Genomic DNA, 18,032 nt, shown 5'->3' on the forward strand with positions numbered 1-18,032 from the left:
AACCAGTTGCCCACCCTCAGTTTTCTTGGATTGCCTCGTCATCTTAAAATGTGTGGAATGCTATTTGGTGTGAACAAGATAAGAATTAAGATCAAAGAATTAGTGGTTTTCTTGGATGAATTCTTCACAAATTAAAAACCATCACAGAGTTCTTCTCTGCAACACTACCTGCACTATCAAAAAATTATCCACTTTGACTTATTCTACTTCTTCAATCCTTCCTCCATCATTCCATGAAGAATTTAACCAAAATAACCTCCCTCTACTGCTTCAATCACTCTCGAGAGCTCGATCTCTTGCTGCAACAAAATCCTTCCACGCACTCACAATCACAATGGGTTCAAAATTTGACCAACCCATCTTTATATGCAACAATCTTATCTCTGTTTATTCATCTTTAGGTGAATTATCGACATCTAGTAAGGTGTTCGATGAACGAAATGTTGCATCTTATAATTCGATTATTGCAAGTTATGTCCGGCATGGACATATGATGAAAGGCATGGTTCTAAGACCACCCGTTGGCCTTCAAATTTGTTGGCTTTGTTTCTTTTGATTAAAACAAATCTCTGTTCTCTCTTCCCCAACAATTTGCTCCATCATCTCCTCTGCAACTACCTATTTCCCAACACACTCGCATTCACAAGAGGCGGTTATGATTTCTTCTGCCTGAGTGAGAGTAATAAAGAACTAGTCTGCTATTTATCTTTAAAGGAGTCACGTTTCTGGGCTGACGTTGTAGGCATTAAAGCCTGAACTAATAGGATTTTCAGTTTTTCACGAATGAATTATTTGTGATATAATGAAGACTCGATCAATTAACTCATTATTCCCATATCCCAAAATGTGAATCTCCAACACACTACCTACCCAAATAGTATACAATGGTTCAAAAATTTATATATGTTTTTCTTTAACTTACACACACACACACAACAATTACTGTACGTTGTACAGTCAAAGATCGAGAACACAGGGCTCCCTCACCGTGGGACTGAGAACTGTGCGTTCTTCCGGCTATCTATATGGTAACCTGACATTGCCTCCTGGTTTCTCTCTTTGATTATACACTGTGCAAAAGTTAATATATATTTTTTTCTTTAACTTACACACGCACACACACACAACAATTATTGTTCAACAATTATATTATTGAAATAGAATATGACATGTGCCATTCTATGCGCTACTCTTGTTATTACCATTGGCAGATGGAAGATAACAATTCAAAGAGTGGGAAAGCAGATTGGACACCCAAACAACATGAAGTTTGGGTCGAGATCTGTTATGACTTAGTTAAGAAGGGGAGGAGACCGCATAAAGTACTTGACAAGACTGGTTATGATTTCTTGGTTAAGGAGTTTAACAAAAGAACAAATGTTTTTTACGATAGAGGGCAAATGAAGAACAAATGGGATAGACAAAAAGGCATTTGGGGACGTTGGAATAAGGTTTGCACGAATACAGGCGTCTCTTATGATATTGAGACTGGCATATTAGATGCAAGTGATGAGTGGTGGGATGGGTGGTTGGAGGTGTAACACCCCGTATTTTTAACTCGTATCTCGAGGAAATCAAATAGTATTTATTTGAAGAATATTTTAGAAAGGAAACTTAGAGTCAAGTACCCGAATTATGCTATGTTCGTTTTTATTGAAGATCGACTTCACCATTAGTTTCAAAATGATCGAAATATATATTTTAGCCTATAAACAAGTTTGAATCCAAGTTTGAGTGAAAAAGTTAACAAATCCTCGAATTTCGCATCGAGTGGGACCCATACAGAAAAATTTTCGTTAGAGGAAGAATCAAGAAAATTCGACATTACCATTAGATCCGTAGCGAAAAATTAGTCAAAATGGAATACTCGTTTGTCATTTTTCGAGTCCGGATAGTCAAGTTACGATCGAAACTAGAAATAATAAGGAAATTACAAGTATGCCCTCGCCCTTGTTATAAAAGAAAATTTATTTTCTTTTAAACCACTTTCTTTCTTCTCCAAAGCATCCAAAGCTCAGATTTTTCTAAAGACCTAGGGTTCTCCTCTCTTCTCCTCAAGATCCGTTAAGAACGAATGACCGTTGAACTTCGACGAAGAAGACAAAGTTGTCGGCTACGACAATAGCTACAACCTCACCCTCCTTGTTAACCCATTCTCATTTGTTTGCCCTATCCTCCATCAAAACCCAGCCGTGTGGTTCGAGTGAATCCTAACACATCTTCATCGAGGGTTCCATCGAGCAAGAGTTAGGCCCCCATTCATTGTAGAAGCAAAGGAGTGCCGTCGTCAAAGGGGATTGCAAACCCTAGCTCACTTTGCATCAAACTCAACTCAACACCAACTCCTTCACCACCAACTTTGATCCTTATACAAGTTCATCGCTTTCGGCGTCCACAAACAAGTAGGGGACTTTCAATTTCTATTGGTAACTTTAGATTTCTCAATGTGCATTTAGGGTTTTGGAAACAAAACTTATTGTTTGCTTTTGAATCGTAGAAATTGGTGTTTGATTTCAAATTCATGGTAGAAGTAGGTGTTTTGTTTATGTTTTATCGAATTTTGATAATAAAATCGTGGGTGGGTTGAATGATTCAAAGAATGGAAGAAGAATCCGAAACATGGATCGAAAACTCGAAGGTTCGAGTAAGGTTCAGGCTGTAGGTGGGAAGGGTCGGTGCCACCGGCACCTACCGAAGGCATTCTGTCGGTCCCACCGACAGAATGTTGCTTCTGCCGCCGACAAAATCAAGAAGCACCCGAAAATTTTGTTCTGTCGGCAGGACCGTCGGTCCCACCGACATCTGCCGATGACCAATATGTCGGTTCCACCGACAGAATCCTGGTTCTGCCACCGACAGCCACCGACAGGCACAGTTTTGATCAGAACAGTGTTCTGACTCTTGGCTTGACCTCCTCACACCTTATACACTATTTTCCACCCTTCATTTCATTAAAAACATTTAAGTAAATGTTTTTACTTTCCATTTACTTTAAGTTCTTTAATGAAATTAAGGTTTTACCCCCCATTTCGGAACAATGGGAATGGTTTTAAGATCCAAATCTCAAAGGATCAAAATCCGAATTTTTGTTTAAAGAACAAAACGTAATTTTCGACGTTTTCGGCAAGTTTTCAAAATGAAATAACTTTCGCGTTTCTTTGAATTAGATTACAAAAACTATATGGTGTCGAATCTCATGATCGAGACTTTCATTTCGAAAAACCCGTTTTCAATTTCGAAAACTTTGAAAAATTGAGTTTCCGACACTTAGCCAAATTTCACCAGCTTTCATGATTTTTAACAGCTTTTGCCCCGTGCATCATCGGGACCTTGTTTTTGAATAAACTTCGGTGGTTTTCAATGGAAAGACCAAAATAATGACTTTGAAAGATTGAAAATGAATGATTGATTTGAAAGGATGAAAAATGAGAATGTTGAGAGAATGGGAAAAGGGAATGAACGGTAAAATGTCAGAATCACACCCGCGGGGTGATGTCTGCATTTTACATTGTATGTTGTGTGTAGGTTGGTGAAAGGATATCCAGGTTATTAATGAAAGGGTTGCATGTTTATTTCCGATTATGTTAGCGCTTGCGCTGAGTACTGTTATTTATTTTAGGCCGGGTGGCCACAGTTGCATGGTAGGAACTGGATATCCGTTCTCAACCCTGTTCTGTTAGTTTCTCTTTTGTTTTAAATGAAAAACTATATATATGCGTAACTATTTTGTGAGCTGTTAAAGGGTTTGTGAATGCCTGAAGGGATAGTGTGTCACATCATCCGGAGGGGTGCACTATCCTGGGATGTACGGTAGGGACCACCAAACTCATACGTGGTATGGGACGCGTATGAGAGTGGAGTCACAACTGGAATCCGGGTCCATTCCTTTCTTATCTTTACCAGTGAACGTGTTTTGTAAAGGTGGTCGTATACGAGTGGAGTGTCTTTTGGGAATCACATGCACGCCTGATAGGCATAGACGAAGATGATTAGTCAGTGATCACTAACAATCTAGTAGTAGTCGAACGTTCTGACACATCGAAAAGAGACCCATTGCTTACGGTCACGTCAAACGGCCAGCCTGAGCCGGATAAATGGTCACCAGTGTGGTAAGCGCAGCGACCGGCCACAAAATCAGGAACTAAAAGCCAGATTTATGTTGTAACATCATGTCCTGACTGGGAGCAATCCAGTCGTGAATCCCAACTCTTTAATTCCAATACTCCACCACTTGTATTATGTATCTGTTGTTATATTTCGAATTATAAATGAGAAGCATGTCTATTATTTTAATGTTGTCAACATTATTTGCATAAAATGGAAAATGTATAATGAGTATGGATGATTGATGCTATGTATTACTTTTAAACTGTTTAGTTGCTCATCCCTGGTTATATGTACCAGTTGATCGTATTTTATCTTGTAAAACCTTGCATGTATTAAAATGTTCAGTATGCTTTATTCGATCATGCTTAGGAAGGGTTATTAGTAGGAATTGTTTGTGGACCTACTGGGTAACCATTGTTACTCACCCTTTCCTTCCATTTTTTTTAGTTGCAGAGCCTTCAGTTGGCGCAGCGGGTGCTGAGCTATTAGCCGAGGAACACCTGGTCGGTCAGATCGACGACCAGAGTCCGTTGCCCGGTGAGCAACACGACTACTTCTACTAGGAGTCTGTTCATCCTAGGAAGTGTACATAGTATTTTGGGACTGAGTGCTAGGTCTATGTTAGAGTGAGGATAGACTTTGTAATCCTGTATAACTTTATACCTTTTTGCGCAACTCTGATCTTGCTTATTTTGTTGTTCATAAAATCTATTGTCTTTCGTTCATTAGTCATTGTGGATTCGTTGCTTTATACAGGATTGTTTGGTATTGTTTATCAGGTTTGAGTCCCGTGAAACGCTAACATAAACAGAGGAGACCATGCCGAAATTTCGAGGCGCCACCTAGTACCTCGAGGCAGTATTGGGATTTGTGTTAGCGTTTGGCGGGGCGCTACAGGAGGTATTTTTTTTGATAATTTGACCTTTTATTTATTTTAAGATTTTTGTTTCTTTATGTAACATAGGGTTTATATTTTTTATAGCATCATCCAAAAGATGTAATATTCCGAAAGGAACCTCTGAAGTTTGCGAAACAATTGGATTTTATTTTTGGAGGTACATATGCCACTGGTAGCCGCATGTGGTCGCCTGCATCTGGTACAATGCCATCTGCATCAACACCTCAGACTGAGAATCTTGATGCGGATGATGTAGATGTTATGGCAACCCAACCTCCAGAGTCTGATACACCTTTCGACTTGACTCCTGATGCTGATAATGAGTTTGAGGATGATGCTAGTCATACTGTACCCCTACCCACATACCCTGCTCGACGTAGAAGTGGTGATCATCTACCACCTCATGGTCGTAGGCAGAAGAAGACTACTGCAATGCAAATTGGCCAATCATTGGAGAAGCTTGCAGATGCAGTTCATGTTCAGACATATGCTGCTACCAATCCCACTAATATTAAGAATGGCAGTATTCAAGAGTCGGTGTCTCTCTTAGATGAACTACCAGATTTAACCCCCAAGAGTGATCTTTATCGTTTTGCATTGAAGATGTTTGGCAAGAACAAACAATTCAGAGAAATATTTTGTGCGTTACGATCAGCAGAGGTTCGTCTTGGGTGGCTGGAGGATGAGATGTCTGATTTTATGACTGGGAAAAATGTTTAGACATGTTTATATGTTACTTTAATATTTTATGTGGGTTTTATGATGCACTTATAAGGTGCAATATACATTGGTTACTTTTTGGATGTGTTATGGTGTAATATACTATGAAGTTTGGTCAATATATTTTTTGTTGATGGATATTTGATATTTTATTTGTTATTGGATGGATATATAGGACTAATATGGATTTATAAGCAGGTCATATGGATTCAGATGATACAATTGATACCACGATTACCATCGATTCAGATGATACGACTGATACCATCGATTCAAATGGTGATACCACCAATACTGTTGAGTCAAGAGGTTTACGTATGGCCACTACAGGAGGCGTCTTAGGTTCATTATTTTATTGCGATAATTTCTTATATAGGGAGCCACATAGTAATAGTCAGTTAAAGGGGATTGACTTTGTGCGGGAAACACTAGATGATAATCGTGCGACGTGTCATACACTATTTAGAATGGAACGACACGTATTTCTAAATCTATGTAGTATTTTGAAAGATCAAGGTCTATTGGAGATGGGACGTTACGTTACTATTCAAGAACAACTAGCGATGTTCTTATTGGTAATAGGACATAATCAAGGTCAAAGATTAATTGCAAATCATTTCGATCACTCACCTCAAACAGTTAGCAAGTATTTCAACAAAGTTCTTTTGGCTATTGTGAACTTGTCAATGTCCTTAATTGTGCCTCCCGACCTCAATGAAGTCTCTTCACACATCCGTAACAATCCTCGTTTTTGGCCATATTTTAAGGTAATTATATTTATATATATATATATATATATATATATATATATATTTGAAAAATATTTGTTTTATTAATGTTTATATATTAATATACCTTAAAAATATGTAGGATTGTATTGGAGCGATAGACGGGACGCATGTTAGTGCATTTGTACCAATTGCAGAACAAATACGATATCGAGGACATAAGGGACTCACACAAAATGTAATGGCAACATGTTCGTTTGACATGTTGTTCACTCATGTGGTGGTTGGTTGGGAAGGGTCGGCTAATGATTCACGTGTCTTCCTTGAGACAGTTAATACTCCCAGTTTAAATTTTCCATATCCTCCACCAGGTATATATTTAAAAGTTTGTCAATTATATCTGTTTATATTCAATCCTAGAAATTATTGATTTTTGTTTGGATAATAGGTAAATACTATTTGGTAGACGCTGGGTACCCACTCATGGATGGTTTTCTCGCGCCTTATCGAGGTGTTCGATACCATCTACAAGATTATAGAAGATCACGGGCAAATGGTCGAAATGAGCTATTCAATCATTTACATTCATCACTTCGGAACGTGATCGAACGAACCTTTGGGGTTTTGAAAGTAAAATGGCCAATTTTGAAGTTGATGCGTTCATATAATTTGGACAAACAACGAAACATTGTTGTTGCTTGTATGGCATTGCATAATTTTATCAGAAAACAAGCGATTGTCGATGAAGAATTTGCTCTATTCGAGGAAGAAGGATCTACGGGACTGGAAGAAAGATCTACGGGAGTGGAAGAAGAAGGTATCGCTAATCAAGAGTATCCAGTTCCCACATTAGTAGGTCGTCAGAGTCAACAAATAATGAAAATACATAGGGATTTAATAGCTGATGCCATTTTTACTGGCAATCATTGATACATTTTCAATGTATTCTATTTTTTTATTTCGTATTGTAATTATAAATACTATTAAACGATGTTGGAATAAAGATTATATTGTTTTTAAGTATATTTCGAAGATTCTATGATTATTTATTTATTGTCTTTGTGTATGATGAATAGCATTGATGGCAAACTATACGTATCCACCATGTTGTTCATGTGGTCGAGTGATGACATTAGTCACAGCTAAAACAAAAGAAAATTATGGGAGGATGTTTTATAGGTGTCCATCTTGGCAGGTAATATGGTATTGATATTAATGTTGGGTGCATATTTATATTTGGTGACATTGATATTAATTTATGTGTTATTTTACTTTATAGAGACATGCAGGGTCTTTTCTGTGGGTAGATGAAGTTGACATTATCAATGATAATGTTCCTCAAGATAAAGTAACGGAGTCAAATAAGAAGAATGAAAAATATCTTTTGTATGCATTTGTTGGATGTATATTTTTCATGTTTTTTTTTATTTCAGTTTTACTTATTATATTAACTATGGTTATTATGTTTAAATGATGTCAGAATGTATATTAGATGTTATGTGGATGTGTTATGTATATACGATGTAATGTGGATGTGTTATGTACAATGTGAATTTTGGATTGCGTATTATGCAGGTATTTTGTTTATCAGGAAAATTTCATATGTCCATTTTTAAGAGGAGATGCTGCCGAAATTTCTATAGAATTATAAATTTTTTTATAATTTTTATAGACATTTTAAAATTAAAATAATTATTATTTTAATTTTTATATAATTTTATTATATTTATATATATTTAGTGTAATTATATAATTATAGGAGTATTCTGGTAATTTTTAATGTATTCTGGGTGCATTATCAACATTAAGGGTATTTTGGTCATTTTACCCTAATACAGCAAATTCTTGAAGCTGTATCAAGCAGTAATTTCCAGATTCTGACAGCAGATTCTGACAGCACAGCACTTTTAGAAAGCTCTATCAAGCAAGCTTTTCAGTGTTTCAGATTCTGACAGCAGATTCTAGCAGCAGATTCTGACAGCAGATTCTGACAGCAAAAGCTGACAGCTGAATCAATCAGGCCCTAAAAAACTTGTTTGATAGATCTTTATAAAAATGTTGTGTTGTTTACCAGAATCTAGTAATTTCTGTTTGATACAGCTTCTAGAATCTGCTGTATTAGGATAAAATGACCAGAATACCCTTAAGGTTGATAGTGCACCAGAATGCATTAAAAATTACCAGAATACCCCTATAAATATATAATTACACTAAATATATATAAATATAATAAAATTATATAAAAATTAAAAAAATAATTCTATTAATTTTAAAATATTTATAATTCTAAAAAAAATATAGAAAAATTTATAATTCTATAGAAATTTCGGCAGCATCTCCTCTTAAAAATAGACATATGAAATTTTCCTGATAAATAAAATACCTGCATAATACGCAATCCAACATAATGCACCCAGAATGCATAAAAAATTATTAGAATACCGCTATAAATATATAATTACACTAAATATATATAAACATAATAGAATTATATAACAAATTAAAAAAATAATTGTTTTAATTTTAAAATGTTTATAATTCTAAAAATAAATTATAGAAAAATTTTAAAATGTTTGTCGACAACATCTCCTCTAAAAAAATGGACATATGAGATTCCTAATAAACAAAATACCTGCATAATTAATATTGATAATGCACTCAGAATGTACTAAAAATGACCAATATTATTTATATTCATAACACATCCACATAATATCTCATTTATATTCTGACATCATTTATTAGGTAATCCACACTGCATGATCAGTATGTAGCATATGATGAAACTCAATCAAATACAAAGGAAATATATTACCTTGAAGTCTTGAAAATCTAAGAAAGACAATAGAATTATCTCTTAGACGATATACCGATTTTCGTCCATAGGTCAAATTAGATATGTAAATATTGATTTTCATCATATTCATAAATAATACATACACTATTAATTTTCCTCTTGTTGGGCAATCTTGAAGAATCCGCTTATCAAAAAAAAATTTGAACCCCCCTACCAATTAAAAGTTTTGTCCTACATAATGTAACAAACACTACGAGTATAAGCATTTTTTAATTCCATGATTCAAATTGTCCAATGCAATATACTTGGCAATTGGCATCTGATACATTAGCTCAACTCTCTTTCATATTTACCAAGATCAGAATGTGGTAAATGGATTGCAGTCTTATTTTCAAGTGAACAAAACAAATAATATTACCAGTAACAATGAACACAACCTAAAAGCACATTCATATATACATGTAGATCAATCAAATACTAAAAAAGATGATATTTCTTCTAGTTGCAAGACCCAATTCATGTTCAAACCCTTATGAGATCCTCCTCCAAAGTTCTGTGACTGACTGCCCTCCATCTATTTGTCTTCTACCTCAGTCTTCAAATTTGATTTAGGACAATCCTGAGCACAAAATAACTAATAAACAACTACCATACAAATCATAAATTTTTTGATGAAATAATAGTCTCTATTGAGGCAAAGGTGTCAGGTAGCTTAGTTGGTAAAGTACTAAATACAAAGGAGCCATCATTACTAACTAATGTTGTTGGGATGTGTAGAACTTGGGTGAAAGCTACGAGTACAAGGAGCCAAACAATGACAACGATTCCAACAACAACAACAACAATAACAATGAGTATGTGACCAAGAAATATAGCTTGAGTAACACAAGGTTCCACGAGAATGTTAACAACAATGATGTTCAAATTGGTACTCATTGTAATGTTGGTCAGTCATGCCATTTTGTTCTTAAGAGATATTTATCATTTAAAATTCAAAGAAATATAACTTTCATTAGATTGGTACCTCTTTTCAAAAAAAATTTGTTGTACCTAAGGGTGTTGAAATATACACATGACGGGTGGAATTTCCAACACCTAAATAGTAAGGACAGACTTTTTCATTTTATTGAGGTGGTGAGATCAGAACTACCACTTAACCTTCAGAGGCATTGAAGGGCAATAAAATTAATAAATTTTATGTTTTTGGTTTAAATTCAAATTTTACTAAAATTATTCCTGAATTTCAATGTTTTTTTCATTCTCCATTGGATTCTTAAATGTTCATTTAGAACTCAACTTACACTATTCCTACACAAAATATTTCATAAGCTTGAAAAATGCTAACTATGTATAAGAACCAACCAAATCACTCTAAAAGATCAAATTTCCTAAATCAAAATAATTGCAAACTAGATGAAACAAGAATTTGTAGAAACTTTACCTTCCCTGCGACGTCCTGCAACATACCAGATTCGTTGGGCCGAAGTTGACTGTTGTTCGTCCCTGTGAACTCAAATGTTTCGCAACTACAAAATCAGAGAAAGAAAACAGATCTAAGAACAGAAAATGAAGAAAAATAGAAAATTTAAAAGTTTTAAAATACTTAGTAGAGAATTATCTTATCGATAACTCGGCCATTGAATGCTCGATTGAACGCCGGCTCTACTAACACAACTAATACGAGAAGAAACCCAAGAATTGATCGTCGATAGCGTCGATCATAGATGCCTGTCGTCGCCAATTTATCGTCGATGGCTTCGATAGGAGATGTGTGCCATCATCAATGGGGATCTAGAGGTGTCTGTGAGGTTTTGGTTGAACGAAGAACAGCTGCGTGCTATCGAGAAGAAGAGAGAGAGAGAGATAAAGAATGGATGTGCTAGGTATTTTCAAGAAGAAGAGATGAAGAAGAGATGCGTGATCCATCGAGAAAGGAAGCTACTGTGCAGTTCTGTAGTAGAGAAGGGAATAAGAAAAGTAGAGAAGAGATCGAGGGTACTTTGGTCTTTTCTGCTGAGCCATTTTTCGGTGTTAGAAACTCCCACAAACGCGAATATAAAAACGTCTTTTATTAGCTTTTCCAATCTGCATTTAAAAACGCAAATTTTGAATGCAAAAAATATTACCAAACGGTAATTTAAGAGTGAGACGCAGATTCTCACCTCAAAAGCGCAAAAAAGCGCTTCAAGAAGCGGTAAGAAACACCACCTAACTCTATCAAAACAAGTACTTAAAAAAATCTATAAATAGGGGTCCCTACAACCTATTTTCGTATCAAAGAATAAACCCTAAGAGAAGTAGGTCAAAAAGCTTCCCTAGCCTCCCATAAACCTTGATTTTGAAGCCTTAACTCCTTACCTATCACCCATACCTCAAATTTAGCTCGAAAAATACTTAGAAGCCCTTCAAAAACACCCAGAAATCCATAAAAAAATCTAAAGAATTCAGATCTAAGATAGATATACTTTGCCTTGGAGATCTGAAGCGAATCCAGCGACAGAGCGAAGCGAGACGTACTGTACAAAGAACTATTCTACCAGATCTGAGGGAACAAGACCATTGTCTTCGGAAAGGTATACATTCCTTATTTTTTTATTACTTAGGTCTTTTAGCAATGTAGTTTATTTGAAAATTAGTAGAGACCGGCGTTTGCCGGGCGGGGTTGGTACCTAACACCTTCCAACCTCGTAATGTTATCCCCGGACTCAGTATTTTTTGTATTAGTTTAGTTGATTTATCCGTTTCGAATCAATGATTGGTTCATAGACCGTACTAACTAGGTGGTAACTCCCAAACCTCAAAAGTCAAAAGCAGATCCGCGAATCCCACGGATCGAGGGTGCTTTCACATGTACACTTTTTAACAGGTGAAACACCTACGAGCCATGGGTGTGAATCCATTTTTTTTATTTTGGGGAGTCACCACTTACTTTAGGGTCTAGGAATCAAAAAATGACTCTAAATAGATAAAAACCATAGAACCACGAAAAAATTATGGGTATGGAGATCAAGTTATGGGATTGGAAGGTGTTAGGCACCAATCCCATCCAACGAAAATCGATCTCTACTTTTTCCAAATATTTACATTGCAAAATAACCTAAAAGTAGAATAATAAAAAAATATTTTTCTTTTTACCTGAGTGATTACAACAATCAGTTCCTCTAGAAACTAGTGGTGAACGTTCCTCGTGTGAATCTTCTTGCTTTATCTTTGTTGCTAAATCTGCTTTCGATTTTTGAGATAAGATTTTTTTCTAGATCTAGATTTTTTATTTGTTTTTTGAGGGTGTTTTTAGAGTTTCTAGGTATTTTTAGGTTGAAAATTAGGACTTGGGAGTTAGGTATTGACTTGGTATTCTAGATTTAGGATTTTAAAAAGTATTTGGAGGGTTTTTGACCTTAATTTTCTAGAATTTGTCTTAACCTACGAGATTAGATAGTGGAGGCTCTTTTTTAAAGAGTTTTGTGATAAGATTTATCTCTAACTAATCTATTAAGTAATTTAAATTAGTTTTCAATTAGGTTTTATTTGAAAATGGGCTACTACTTAAATAGGTCTTTGGGATCCCCAGTAGAGGGTTTTTTTTATTTATTAAATATCAAGTGGGCTACCACTTAAAATTTGGTCCGTGGGTTTAATTAATTGAATTTATTTGTTAAAAAAATTAATTTGATTTATTAAGATTTCACTTTAAGTTAATATTTTAATTATTAATTTCAAACTTTTGAATTTTAAAATTAAAAAATTACCATTTTACCCTTAAAGAAGACTTTTGTGTTGGGATGTTGTTCTTTGACGTTTTAAAATGTTTTGGAGTCAATTTTTCGTAAGGAATTCAATTAGAGTATTGGTTTGTTTCACTTATGGGTTTTTAGCATGAAATGACCAAGGACCCTATAAGGGCATTTCGATAATTTTGTCGAATTTTGTGAAAATTGACGAAATAGTATATTTGATTTTGGTTTGTTGTTTTATGTGTTTGAAAGGGTTTTCCTAAGCATAACGTAACCTCTAGGGATGTTCTGGCATTAGGGGTATTTTGATAATTTGATAATTTTTTTATGATTTTTCTCGTTAAGCTTCTTTTTATCTCCAAATGATGATTTCTATATTTTGGGTCATATTTTCCTAACGTAGCACGATTTCTAAATTTTGTTTGCTTGAAATATCTCATTCGAGCTTAGGAAAAACATCTAATAACAAATAAAAACTTTAGAATATTCATCAATTATTGGGAATTGTCGTAATCGAATTAACGAGTTGATTAATCAAGTGAGCGTAAAAATAAGGTGTCTTGAGAGGATCTTCAACTAAGTTTGAGACCTTCCATGGCAAGAGAGAGGTTTAGAAGTATGTGGAAATGGGAGACTATCTTCTCTTTAACTTAAACCAACCCAAAGAAGTGAAGAGGAATGGGTTTTAAAAAGAAGGGATCAATTTCGTGTCTCAACGATAAAAAATATGACCGATGAGCGCTTGCTAACGGTGGTGCCGTTAGAGGCAAGAGTGGCACATTAGTAAATTACAAAAATACCTTTGGGTAGTGTTTTGGCCATAACTTTCAATGGAAGTTCTGTTTCGTATGTCGTTCGGGGAACTGATAGATCTTACTATTAGAACATCTCCAAACTATCACCAAGGGATGAGCCATGAAAAAAATGTGTGAAATGACCAAAATACCCTTTTTATTTCTAGAGAAAAATGAGTTTTCGAAAAGTTCGGCATCAAAACAGTTCCAAGGTGTGTTAGATTTTATCTATATAATGACACCAAAAAATACAAATGATAGAAAATGGGTTTAAGGTGATCAAATCTTTAATGTCCCATTTATATCCATATTCAATTCTTGAAAGGTCTGATGAGCGAATGGGTTGAGGAAAGAGTTTTTCTAGTTGCTACGGGTCAACCTATCAATCATCTAAGTGTTAGGGAATGGTATTAGGTGGTCTCATTACCTTTTAGGCTTTGTGTACACACATGGGAGCTTTTTGACGAGGCACGTGTGGTTGAGTAGCTTGAATAAAGTCATCATATATCTTCAATGGCAAATCTATTCGACACTCAACATATGTCTCGGGATTGACAAAATGTGGAACTTACAATTTCCTCCATTTGTCAATTACGAGACAAAGCCCTAACTAGACCAAAAAGACTGGGAAACATTCCCAGAATGACCAACACAACTTACCCAATTAGAATTTTTCAAAAGTATTTAAAAAGAAAAACCTAATATTCTAATTTCTTCGTTCCCCCTTAAGTACTGCTCTCCCTAAGTGATTTACCTGTATAATTCAATTGAGACAGTACACATGGATGAAAACTACATTTTCCCCCTTTTTGTCAATATTTGACAAAGGGCGTAATCAACCCAATATCGATACAAAAGATATAGCAATAAGTACAGGGGAATAAAATACATGCATACAATTAATATGACTGTCAGAGTGAGATGCATGATGGAAGTAAACAATGACATGTCCAAAAAGAATCTAATTGTAAGGCATAGGCATGGCATATTGAATGACACATAGCAAATATAACTAAATAAAACAGTGTTAGAACATGCATAGAAGCGTGCAAAATTTAAATGATATGCTAATAATCGATCAAATGCACACGAAACATAACAACATATTTTAGTATGAAAAAGCATTCATAGTTGTCTAGATTACAAAATATGAGTCAAGGTTACAAGAACAAGACTCAAACAGATAGACAACCTACTAAAACGTTAAAAAAAAATAACAGCCTACATATTGACAGGAAATATGTGAGACCTAGACATCACTAGAATCACTCGAGGGAGCGGGGCTGGCATTAGGAGAATGAGGCATAGGCCTGCAGGATCAAATAAGTCGACGAAGATAGCGCCGAATCTTCTTCATTCAATAATCGAACTGAACATGATGTTTTTCCATGCGTCGTTTCATGCATTCTTGCGATGAAAGAATTTGATGTTGTTGTTTGCCAAGAACCCGTTGTTGTTTGTTTATTGCCTATTGTTGGTGCTCTAGACCGGTTAAGAAAGCCTTGATGTCGAACTCCTGACCAAGATCGGCAAGGAGAAACATTGAAGCTTTCGAAACGGGAGGGGGCTCCTTATCTGATGAAAAGATATATGGATGATGCGGAGCTGATGAGTTGACGAATATTTTGAGGATGTTGGTCAGATTCGCATTGCCTAACGTCTTCGTCAGAATCATACGGGGAATGCTAACACCAAGTTGACACTCTAGAGCAATATGAAAGATGAGATGCCCAAAGCCAAAACCCCTTTTATATTAGGGATGTGTCATCATAATGATATGTTGAAGGATGAGCGTTGGCAAGCACATCAAAACACCGTGGGCCACATAGTATAGCAAGTCATACTGGTGGGTTGCCAATTCTGTAAAATTTCAGCACGAGGGTACAGGTTGATCAAAAAGATGTTGTGTAGGATGCTCAAAGTAGCATGCAAGTTGAGTGTATAGACCCTTAGGACCAGCAGAGTCGATTGTTGAGACCACATAATACTTGTTGAAGTTGTTCTTGTCGAATCAAGCGGTCAGACTCCAACTCGGGCATAGGTACATTGGTAATAGGTATCCCCAAAATTTTACCAACCATGTGAGGGCTCACTACCGTGCGAAGAGGTGGTTGATGGTGGAATGTGATGATAACAAGTGATGGAGGATTGTGCTCTGACTCTATCACTCATAAAAATTTACCACTCACGTAAGATACATATCACCACCAAATTGAAGCATTTCTTCCCAACCTACGCGATAAAACATTCCAAACACATTGTGTTTGTAAGCGATGGATTCTTAGATGTTGAGTTCACAAATGATGGAATACTTCTTGAAGGATGCACATCAAGTAACAACAACTATCACAATCTATAAGGAGCTCGCCATTCGAGTCCGATTTCGATTTCGACTCTGCAATAATCATTTGAGATGGTAGAGGTTAAGGCGGAGTTTGTGGAGTGGTGCAGGAAGTTGACGCTATACTCCTAGACTTCTTTAAGTTCAAGGAGCGGCATAGAGGCGGATCTTGTAGAGGTTGCCCCATTTAGCCATCACAAAGACAACCAATGAGATGAAAATGTGAAAACAAATTGGGGAAAATGGAGAGAAAACACACCAAAGAGAGAGAGAGAGAGAGATAAAGGGATGAAGAAAATGAAGAAAAATGATAATTTGGGGCATGTTTTAACTTGTTGATGGCATTGCTGTCAATCGTTGTTAGAATTGACAATGTCGTTGTCAACTCCAAAAAATGCCTGAAATTTTTTTTGGATTCTTCATACTACTAACATGTAAAAAACACTACTTATGGGCTCTATAACTCTTTCAATTAAGCCGAAAAAAATAAATTTTTTTTACTAAAACGGGAAAGTTTCAAAAATTTGAAAGAGGGGCAACAAGCTAAAATTTACCAAGTGAAACAATAGGAGCGTGAGAATGAATTTAGGAGAGGTTTAGGAACCCAAATCTACCAATAATCCCAAGTTTGAGAGGGGTTTAAGCATCGGAGAAATTGCTCAAAGAAGTAGTGTAAAAAAAAAATGTTAAAAAAAATTTCACGCAAAAGAGGTCATCACCTCGGATATGACTAAAAGTATAATGGTAGAGCCTGAAGACTTGAGTATTCCCATATTGGGAAAGAAGTCAAAAATTGAGAATTTTTGGGAGTGCAATGTAGCACTTGGCCAATGTTCTCGAACTGGGGGCTCACATAGAGCATACCCCAATGGATTTACGAAGATGTTCAAAGCGCATCGTATCCAATGGTTTTGTGAGAATGTCGGCAAGTTGACTCTCGGTTGGAACATATTCAAACAAAATGATGTGATCTCTAACAAGTTCACGTATGAAATAATGTCGAATATCGATATGTTCTTTGAGATATTGATGGCACTAGTATTTTCACAGAATAAGCTCATCATCTCTTGAGGTAGCTCGTAGTCCAGAAGCATTTGCTTTATCCATAGAAGTTGTGTACAACAACTCCAACTCAATGTACTCAGCCTCAGCGGTGGACAAGGAAATGGAGTTTTGTTTCTTGCTTTGCCAAGCGACAAGACATTTTTCAATATAAAAATAACCGCCACTGATGAATTTATGATCATCAAAGTTGGTGGCCCAATCGATGTCGGAGTACACAACAATAATGGAATATGAATCAAATGTATACCAGAGGCCATACTCGAAAGTGCCAGTGACATAACGAATGATCCGTTTGACAATCATTAAATGTGATTCCTTAAGATCGGCTTGGTAGCAGGTACAGGCTCCAATAAAATAGGAGATGTCTGGCCAACTAGCTGTTTGGTAGAGAAAACTATCGATCATACTCCTATAAAGGGGTAGATCCACACTTTTACCAAATATATCTTTAAAGAGCTTGAGTGCGGCGCTCATTGGGGTATGGTGAGTTTTACTAGACTGAAGACCGAAACGATCTACCAATTCACGTGCATACTTAGTCTGAGAGATGAACAAACCATCCTTGAGCTATTTAACCTGCAACCCTAGGAAGAAGTTGAGATCGCCCGCCATGCTCATTTCAAATTCAAATTGCATCAAGTAGGCAAACTTGTTGGCTATCTCTTTATTGGTGGAGTCGAACACAATGTCTTCCACGTAGATTTGGGCAATAAGGGTATGACCCTTAACCTTTTGAAAATGCATTCCTGACATCCATCTGAAATAATTTAAATTTCATGGAGCATGCTATGGACATCAAAATCTGAATTGACTCAAATTTGGCAATAGGGGCATATGTTTCATCAAAA

The 18,032-nt window shown here is 35.9% G+C and overlaps 1 protein-coding gene across 1 annotated transcript; it reads left to right on the plus strand.

The window, feature by feature from the left end:
• The first annotated feature begins 334 nt into the window (after nt 1-334).
• On the plus strand, nt 335-5,725 carry LOC147382635 (L10-interacting MYB domain-containing protein-like). The gene is made up of 3 exons (XM_086427204.1): nt 335-505; nt 1,212-1,451; nt 5,090-5,725. Exons 1-3 carry the CDS (start codon nt 335-337, stop codon nt 5,723-5,725), a joined length of 1,047 nt encoding a protein of 348 aa, XP_086283330.1.
• Nucleotides 5,726-18,032: the final 12,307 nt, after the last annotated feature.

The sequence above is a fragment of the Akebia trifoliata genome, chromosome 16 (assembly GCF_017979445.1).
Source record: "Akebia trifoliata isolate Shusen 1 chromosome 16, ASM1797944v1, whole genome shotgun sequence".
NCBI classification, from domain to species: Eukaryota; Viridiplantae; Streptophyta; class Magnoliopsida; order Ranunculales; family Lardizabalaceae; genus Akebia; species Akebia trifoliata.

Bases quoted from the DNA above. Each gene is read 5' to 3' on its own strand.
- LOC147382635 (XM_086427204.1), top strand. From the start codon at position 335: ATGGGTTCAAAATTTGACCAACCCATCTTTATATGCAACAATCTTATC. The intron at 506-1,211 runs GTTCTAAGACCA...TACCATTGGCAG, and splicing joins GACATATGATGAAAGGCATG to ATGGAAGATAACAATTCAAA. The intron at 1,452-5,089 runs GTTTGCACGAAT...TATTTTTTATAG, and splicing joins TTTGGGGACGTTGGAATAAG to CATCATCCAAAAGATGTAAT.